This window comes from Sander lucioperca, chromosome 18 (genome assembly GCF_008315115.2).
Source record: "Sander lucioperca isolate FBNREF2018 chromosome 18, SLUC_FBN_1.2, whole genome shotgun sequence".
NCBI classification, from domain to species: Eukaryota; Metazoa; Chordata; class Actinopteri; order Perciformes; family Percidae; genus Sander; species Sander lucioperca.
In genome coordinates, this window is record NC_050190.1 from 4,729,007 (window position 1) to 4,739,284 (window position 10,278).

A 10,278-nucleotide genomic window follows, 5' to 3' on the forward strand; every position below is an offset into this window, starting at 1 on the left:
AAAGAGGACCCAAACGCAGAGAGAGGCAGGCAGGCAGGCGATGGTTAAACACAGGTTTAATGAACAAAAAATGAGGAGAGCAAACAACGAAGGAAGTCCTGAAGGCACAGGCAAAAAGGTCCAAAATACAAAAAACCAGAATAGGGAATCCAAAGACAAGGGCACAGGCTACGACACGCTGACAGGACAGGAACACAAACAGACACAAAGATACAAAACGATCTGACACAAGACAAAGGGAACACAGGGGTTAAATACAAGAGGTAATGAACAAATGAGGGACAGGTGACACGACAGGTGAAACACATCAGGGTGGGGCAGGACAATCAACAAAGGCAAAAAGTAAAACTAGACATGACAGGACAGAAAACAGACTATCAAAATAAAACAGGAAACAGGAACCACTGACAAAAACCTGAAATCAACTAAACACAGAAACTTGACAACACAGAACACAGGAATAAACCAAAAAATACACAATAAACGAGGAGATAACTAAACAGAAATATACAGAATATACAAACACAGGAAACATGAACAAATAAACAATAAAGACAACAGAAATGAACAAACAGGTAACAGAAATAACCTAAAACCATAACAGTGTGTGTGTGTCTGTGTGTGTTTGTGTGTCAAACTGAATAATGTTTGGTAATAAATAATAATAATAATATATATGATAATAATAATAATAATAATAATAATAATAATAATAATAATAATAATAATAATAATAATAATGTTTGGTAATAAATAATAATAATAATAATAATAATAATAATAATAATAATGTTTGGTAATAAATAATAATAATAATAATAATAATAATAATAATAATAATAATAATAATAATAATAATAATGTTTGGTAATAAATAATAATAATAATAATAATAATAATAATAATAATAATAATGTTTGGTAATAACGTGCACGTGTCTGCAGGAAGAAGAGCGCCGTGGAGTCGGTGAGACGAGACGACGTGGACGGAAACGCGTACGAGACCAGTCTGGACATGTTCAGGTACAAGTACAACTTTATACTACAAATACTACTTCTTCTTAAGCTAGATAAGGTGTTATAAAATATTAGAAAACACTAAAGCAGAAGCAGAAAACCCAACAGGTTATAAATGTGGTGGAGCTCCATTATGTCGCTGACTTTCACTCAGATATTCTGTCCAGTAAACAAGCGACCGGTTCCTCCGCGTGGCTTTTGTTTACAATGTTTGGTGTGTGAACGCAAAACCAAACCAAATGAGAAATGCAACAACTTCAGCCCTGAATTCCAGCGAGTCTACAGAACTGTGGTTATTAAAGTCTAACCCTTATTAAAGATGGTGGCTGGGGTTAAAATATGGACATTTAAGTTACAGGTGGGACAAGAACCTTTCTGAAGTCTCCTTGGTGACAGTCACACACACACACACACACACACACACACACACACACACACACACACACACACACACACACACACACAGGGACACACACACACACACACACACACACACACACACACACACACACACAGGGACACACACACACACACACACACACACACACACACACACAGGGACACACACACACAGGGACACACACACACACACACACACACACACACAGGGACACACACACACACACACACACACACACACACACACACACACACACACACACACACACACACACACACACACACACACACACACACACACACACACACACACACACACACACACACAGGGACACACACACACACACACACACACATACACACACAGGGACACACACACACACACACACACAGGGACACACACACACACACACACACACACACACACACAGGGACACACACACACACACACACACACACACACACACACAGGGACACACACACACACACACACACACACACAGGGACACACACACACACACACACACACACACACACACAGGGACACACACACACACACACACAGGGACACACACACACACACACACACACACACACACACACAGGGACACACACACACACACACACACACACACACACACAGGGAGAAACCTGCTTGTTCTCAGCTTTGCTCTTAAAATCTTAATTTTCTTAAAGACAAACTGAATAATGTTTGGTAATAACTAATAATATATATGATAATAATAATAATGATAATAATTACAATAATATATATGATGATAATAATAATAATATGATAATAATAATAATGATAATAATTACAATAATATATATGATAATAATGATAATATATATATATAATAATAATAATGTTTGGTAAAAATAATAATATATATATAATAATAATAATAATGTTTGGTAATAACGTGCACGTGTCTGCAGGAGGAAGAGCGCCGTGGAGTCGGTGAGACGAGACGACGTGGACGGAAACGCGTACGAGACCAGTCTGGACATGTTCAGGTACAAGTACAACTTTATACTACAAATACTACTCATAGTAATCTATCACTGAATGTTCTCAGTTTTAATAACAAAGTTTGTTTTGATCCATCAGGAGCGAAGAAGACGAGAACGCTTACGAAAACCTGGCGATGGACGGCCCTGAAGACAAAGTTACCTCCATGTGACCGCTCTGCTCTGATCCTATTGGCTGCCTGAACGCCGTCACAGACACACACACACACACACACACACACACACACACACACACACAGACACACAGACACACACACACACACACACACACACACACACACAGACACAGACACAGACACAGACACAGACACACACAGACACAGACACAGACACACACACACACACACAGACACACAGACACACACAGACACACACACACACACACACACACACACACACACACAGAGACACACACACGCACACACACACACACACACACAGACACACACACACAGAATGGCTGCAGTCACAGAGCTCTCCTTCCTGCTGTTTGCTCTCATCAGCAACATCCATGCAGCAGAACCGATCTTCAACCAACAGTCACCTGAACTAAACAGTTCACATCTCCTGAAAAACTCATTCACAGAAACACAACTCTTCACACACGTCTCAGAACAGGCGTTAGCCTACCGCTAGCTAGTTAACACTATACTCGACAGCAGCTAACGTTAGCCTACCGCTAGCTAGTTAACACTATACTCGACAGCAGCTAACGTTAGCCTACCGCTAGCTAGTTAACACTATACTCGACAGCAGCTAACGTTAGCCTACCGCTAGCTAGTTAACACTATACTCGACAGCAGCTAACGTTAGCCTACCGCTAGCTAGTTAACACTATACTCGACAGCAGCTAACGTTAGCCTACCGCTAGCTAGTTAACACTATACTCGACAGCCGCTAACATTAGACTACCACTAGCTAGTTAACACTATACTCAACAGCAGCTAACATTAGACTACCACTAGCTAGTTAACACTATACTCGACAGCAGCTAACGTTAGACTACCACTAGCTAGTTAACACTATACTCGACAGCAGCTAACGTTAGCCTACCACTAGCTAGTTAACACTATACTCGACAGCAGCTAACGTTAGACTACCACTAGCTAGTTAACACTATACTCAACAGCAGCTAACATTAGACTACCACTAGCTAGTTAACACTATACTCAACAGCAGCTAACATTAGACTACCACTAGCTAGTTAACACTATACTCAACAGCAGCTAACATTAGACTACCACTAGCTAGTTAACACTATACTCGACAGCAGCTAACGTTAGACTACCACTAGCTAGTTAACACTATACTCAACAGCAGCTAACATTAGACTACCACTAGCTAGTTAACACTATACTCAACAGCAGCTAACATTAGTAGCACTACAGCACTAGCTACCCTAGTTAACACTATACTCGACAGCAGCTAACGTTAGACTGTGTAAAGTTTGACTGTGTTTTACTTTAGAGGATTCAACACCGGTTGTAACAATCTGCAGCTGCTGTTGTCAGAAAAACACAGACGGTGCGTTCATTGAAACTGAACATTTAAACATTTAATTTGACCATATGGCCTTAGCAATAAACAAGCCGTTCTTTAATGTCACCAACTGTTGTTTAGTACCCTTTTTTTTTTTCTTTTCTTTTTTTACTTTCTTGAAAAGTATCGGTTCAGGCACCGCTAATTATGTATGCGATTAATTTCGATTAATTAATCACAGAGTATGTAATTAATTAAATTAATTTTTTTAATCGATTGACCGCCCTAGTTTTTATGTTTAAAAAAGGATCTTACTCTTTAACTAAAAGGTCTATCTCTGTAGGGATCCTTTCATAATGTTGTCAGACACTTAGAATAATAATCTGAGTCTGTCAGCAGCAACAACAGAACTTTTATTGGATGTGTATGTTTTTTAATCTTATCTTGACTAAAATATATATATAGCATCACCTCAAACAGAAGTTTCCAGGCAATGACACAGATCTGACACGTTGATATTTTAATATTCAAATGACGACAACAAAGGGACAGCCAGAGTGTCTGAAGAGGATCAATAAGGTGTTGAGAGCAGTCTCCGTCGGCACAGAAAGGGAGAAACATCAGAGCAGAGGGAAGCTGTGGACATTCACAAGATGTAAGTTATAAACTCGGCTGTTTGATTTCACATTTTAATGTTTGTGTGGATTTGCAGAAGAGGGATTGTATTCAACGTAATACTGCATGTAAAATCTGATTTATATAATGATAAGGTTTCCAGTTTTCCTTCAAACTCTTTTTGTTCATTTCTCAATATTTAAGTTATAGGTCTTTATTTGACAGGACAGCTTAGACTTGAAAGGGGAGGGGGGGGGGGAGGATGACATGCAGCAAAGGGACGCAAGTGGGTTTGGTGATGGTGATTTTGGGGCTGTTTCATGTTAAACCCACCAGACTCCATGTACATAATGAGTACTTTAATCATCTTAAAACAGACTTCATTCAAAGTGGACAGAAACTAAATAAAACTACCAAAAGCCGTCTTGGTTCATCTTTCCACTGTTCCAACAATCACCACTCTGGTTTGGTTGAAATAAACCCTTAATTCACCCATTTACATGTGGAGATATGCTGGCTCTATACACGCTAGAAGTCCTGATTATTTACATGGAGTCTGGTGTAGTTTGGTGATGGTGATTTCGGGGCTGTTTCATATTAAACTAAAAGGATGCTAAAGCTGCTCCCTTGTACACTCACCCTCTCTCCCTCTCTCCCTCTCTCTCTCCCTCTCTCCCTCTCTCTCTCCCTCTCTCCCTCTCTCTCTCCCTCCCTCTCTCCCTCTCTACCTCTCTCTCTCTCTCCCTCTCTCTCTCTCTCTCTCTCTCTCTCTCTCTCTCTCTCTCTCTCTCCCTCTCTCTCTCTCTCTCTCTCTCTCCCAGCATATCTCCACATGTAAATGGGTGAATTAAGGGTTTATTTCAACCAAACCAGAGTGGTGATTGTTGGAACAGTGGAAAGATGAATCAAGACGGCTTTTGATAGTTTTATTTAGTTTCTGTCCACTTTGAATGAAGTGTGTTTTAAGATGATAAAACTACTGATTATTTACATGGAGTCTGGTGGGTTTAACATGAAACAGCCCCAAAATCACCATCACCAAACCCACCTGCGACCCTTTGCTGCATGTCATCCCCCCCCCTCCCCTTTCAAGTCTAAGCTGTCCTGTCAAATAAAGGCCTAAAAATGTCTCAAAAAAAAAAAAGTACAAACATACAACTGTTAATACTCAGATATTTGTAGCGTATAGTTTTTTAGATGCGGACCTTTGAGTGATACGTTTGAGGACCCCGGATGTATCAGAGAAGATAACTTAAATATTGAGAAATGAACAAAAAGAGTTTGAAGGAAAACTGGAAACCTTATCATTATATAAATCAGATTTTACATGCAGTATTACGTTGAATACAATCCCTCTTCTGCAAATCTACACAAACATTAAAATGTGAAATCAAACAGCCGAGTTTATAACTTACATCTTGTGAATGTCCACAGCTTCCCTCTGCTCTGATGTTTCTCCCTTTCTGTGCCGACGGAGACTGCTCTCAACACCTTATTGATCCTGTTAATAATTAAACTCTGGCTGTCATTTTGTGGTCGTCATTTGAATATTAAAATATCAACGTGTCACATCTGTGTCATTGCCTGGAAACTTCTGTTTGAGGTGATGCTATATATATATTTTAGTCAAGATAAGATTAACAAACATACATGTCCATTAAAAGTTCTGTTGTTGCTGCTGACAGACTCAGATTATTATTCTAAGAGTCTGACAACATTATGAAATGATCCCTACAGAGATAGACCTTTTAGTTAAAGAGTAAGATCCTTTTTTAAACATAAAAACATCTGCGAAATCGCATTCGCTAATCCCACCAGACTCCATGTAAATAAACAATCATTTAAGCATCGTAAAACACACTTCATTCAAAGTCGACAGAAACAAAATAAAACTGTTAAAAGCCGTTTTGGGTCGTCTTTCCACTTTTCCAACCATCACAACTCTAGTTTTGGTTGAAATAAACACATAGTTTACAGATCTACATGTGGAAATATCTTGGCTCTATACACGCTAAAAGTACTGATTAGTGTCTGGAGTCTGGTGGGTTTAGCGTTTAGTGTGTCTGGTTAAACAGAAAGGTCTTAAAGAGGTTTTTAAAAAGGTCTATCTCTGTAGAGATCCTTTCATAATGTTGTCAGACACTTAGAATATTAATCTGAGTCTGTCCTTTAGTGGACGCTAGGTGTCAGTGGTGTGTGTGTGTGTGTGTGTGTGTGTGTGTGTGTGTGTGTGTGTGTGTGTGTGTGTGTGTGTGTGTGTGTGTGTGTGTGTGTGTGTGTGTGTGTGTGTGTGTATGTGTGTGTGTGTGTGTGTGTGTGTGTGTTTCTCTGCACTGAGTCTGTTCTGAGACGTGTGTGAAGAGTTGTGTTTCTGTGAATGAGTTTTTCAGGAGATGTGAACTGTTTAGTTCAGGTGACTGTTGGTTATTCAGACTGTAGTTTGAGTTTTGCACATGTGGCTTCAGTTGTTCCCTCTGTCATTTAATTCAATTCAATTCAATTTTATTTATAGTATCAAATCATAACAAGAGATATCTCGAGACACTTTACAGATAGAGTAGGTCTAGACCAAACTCTGTACTTTACGAAGCCCCAACTATTACAGTGGTTGCCTCAAGAGCAAGCATTAGCAGTAGCTATTGCGACAGTGGCAAGGAAAAACTCCCTTTTTTTGTTAGGAAGAAACCTCGGACAGACCCAGACTCTTGGTAGGCGGTGTCTGACGGCACCAGTTGGGGGAGTGGTGAATGGTGGCAATAATAGTCATAATAAAGATAGTGAAGCAGTGATCACAATGGTAGTCATAGTAGTTCATGTCATAGTAGGGCACAGCAGGGCGTTACGGGGTGTAGTGTGGCACAGCAGCCTGGGTGGACGCGGTTGGACGCGGCAGGACGCAGTCGGACACTGCGGGGAAACGCAGAGCGTAGCAGGGTGTAGTAAGTCCATAGCGTCAGCTGCACCCAGGACCCCGGTGTAGGTGCCACCCAATTCCAAGGCGATGTTCTGGGTGAAGAAGAAGCAAAGGGACTCCGGGGAGAAAACTCCCCAGAGCTAGGTTAGTAACAGGCATTTCTGGGACTAAGATGCACACAAAAGGAGACAAGTGAAAAGAGAGAAGAGGGAGCGGCTCATTGTGTCCTTGGAAGGAGCTTCCCACAGCAGTCTAGAGTTATAATAGTATAACTAAGAGAGGCAGGCTAAAGAGAGGGGCCCTGGACCGGGCTCGTACTCTCCCCTGCCGGAACGGGCTTGTACTTCCTGCCTCCCTCTACTCTACTCTACTATGCTGCAACTCCTCACTCCCTAACTATAAGCTTTATCAAAGATGATGGTTTTCAGTTTATTCTTAAATGTGGCGACGGTGTCAGCCCCCCGAACCCAAGTTGGGAGCTGGTTCCACAGGAGAGGGAGCCTGGTAGCTGAAGGCTCTGGCTCCCATTCTACTTTTAGAGACTCTAGGAACCACAAGTAGCTCTGAGTTCTGGGAGCGCAGTGCTCTAGTGGGACAATAAGGTACTAAAAGCTCTTCTATGTATGATGGTGCTTGACCATTTAGTGCTTTGTAGGTCAGGAGAAGGATTTTAAATTCAATCCTGGATTTTACAGGAAGCCAATGCAGAGAAGCTAATACAGGAGAAATGTGATCTCTTTTGTTAGTTCTTGTCAGAACACGTGCTGCAGCATTCTGGATCAGCTGGAGGGTCTTGAGGGACTTATTTGAGCAGCCTGATAGTAAAGAATTACAGTAGTCCAGCCGGGAAGTTACGAATGCATGGACTAGTTTTTCAGCATCGTTTTGAGACAGGATGTTCCTGATTTTGGCAATGTTACGAAGATGGAAAAAGGCTGTTCTTGAGGTTTGTTTTAAGTGGGCGTTAAAGGATAGATCCTGGTCAAAAATGACTCCTAGATTTCTGACAGTAGTGCTGGAGGCCAGGGCAATACCATCTAGGGTAGCTATATATTTAGATAATGAAGTTCGGTGGTGCTTGGGTCCCAGCACAATAACTTCCGTTTTGTTTGAGTTCAACATCAGAAAATTGTGGGTCATCCAGGATTTTATATCTTTAATGCACGCTTGAAGTTTAGCTAACTGACCGCTTTCGTCTGGCTTAATTGACAGATATAATTGGGTGTCGTCTGCGTAACAGTGAAAGTTAATTGAGTGTTTCCTAATAATATTGCCTAGAGGAAGCATATATAAAGAGAATAGAATTGGTCCAAGCACTGAGCCTTGAGGAACGCCATGGCTAACTTTAGCGTATTTGGATGGTTTATCGTTAATATTAACAAATTGGGATCGCTCAGAAAAATAGGACTTAAACCAGCTTAGTGCGATTCCTTTAATGCCAACTAAATGTTCCAGTCTCTGTAAGAGGATGGTATGGTCAATAGTGTCGAATGCAGCACTAAGATCTAATAAGACAAGTACGGAGACAAGTCCTTTGTCAGCAGCAGTTAGAAGGTCGTTAGTAATTTTCACCAGTGCCGTCTCTGTGCTATGATGCTTTCTAAATCCTGACTGAAAGTCTTCAAATAGACTATTTCTATGCAGAAAGTCACACAATTGATTAGCGACTACCTTCTCAAGGATTTTGGAGAGAAACGGGAGGTTAGATATAGGTCTATAGTTGGCTAAGACCTCAGGGTCGAGGGTGGGTTTTTTCAGAATAGGTTTTATCACAGCTACTTTAAAAGACTGCGGTACGTGAGCCGTTAATAAGGACATATTGATCGTATCTAGTAATGTGGTGTTGACCAGCAACAGAAAAAAACTGTAACATGCTTTTATTTTGCAAAAGTCAAACATCTCTGACTGTTATTATTGCATGTCTCATGTAGTCTTCTCACTTACAGTTTGGTCGACATGAAGATCTAAAAAAGTCAGAAAAAACCGACTCACAAACTCTCTGCTTCTTCTGGGGGAATTTCTGAGTCTCAGAATCAGCAAATCTGCCAAGTTCTGCTTCAAGCAGAACCGATTCTTCCTACAGGCGGACTATACAGATGCATAGGGGCCCTGCAGCCACTAGGGGCCCCTGCAGCCACTAGGGCCCCTGCAGCCACTAGGGGCCCCAGCAGCCACTAGGGGCCCCAGCAGCCACTAGGGGCCCCAGCAGCCACTAGGGGCCCCTGCAGCCACTAGGGGCCCCTGCAGCCACTGTGTCTGTGTGTGTGAGAAAAAAAAAACTCAGCATTTTTGTGGAAGGACTGAGAATAGCTTTATTTCATTTTTAACTGATAGGCTACTCAGAGGCAGAGGCAGGTTTCTCCACAGTACCCCTAGGGGGACACGTACCCCCTGCAGTCCTCCAGAGTACCCCTAGGGGGACACGTACCCCCTGCAGTCCTCCAGAGTATCCCTAGGGGGACACGTACCCCCTGCAGTCCTCCAGAGTACCCCTAGGGGGACACGTACCCCCTGCAGTCCTCCAGAGTACCCCTAGGGGGACACGTACCCCCATTTGAGAAATACTGTTTTTTGGCAGAGGCAGGTTTAGGGTTGTAGTATTATACAAAGACCACTAGATGTCCTCCTTGGCACTTAATAGAACAGAGTTTTCATGACTACACACAAAAGTTACATACAATGCATGCATCACTACAACACATATTAAAAATAAAGGGTATGGTTTACAGGAAGACACTAAAATCAAGTTCTTGGTTCAGGCCTGGGTATCTAGTGGCCTGCAGTTCAATCCAGAAACCTTCTCTCTGGTTTAGTTGTTTT

The 10,278-nt window shown here is 41.6% G+C and overlaps 1 protein-coding gene across 1 annotated transcript in view; it reads right to left on the reverse strand.

Moving 5' to 3' along the window:
• LOC116034653 (E-selectin-like) overlaps nt 1-6,046 on the reverse strand; it is a 12,494-nt gene extending 6,448 nt beyond the window's left edge. Inside the window, exon 1 of the mRNA XM_035994933.1 lies at nt 5,960-6,046. Coding sequence (XP_035850826.1) covers nt 5,960-5,961 — 2 coding nt within the window. The 5' untranslated portion in view covers nt 5,962-6,046. The remainder of the gene's footprint in view (nt 1-5,959) is intronic.
• Nucleotides 6,047-10,278: the final 4,232 nt, after the last annotated feature.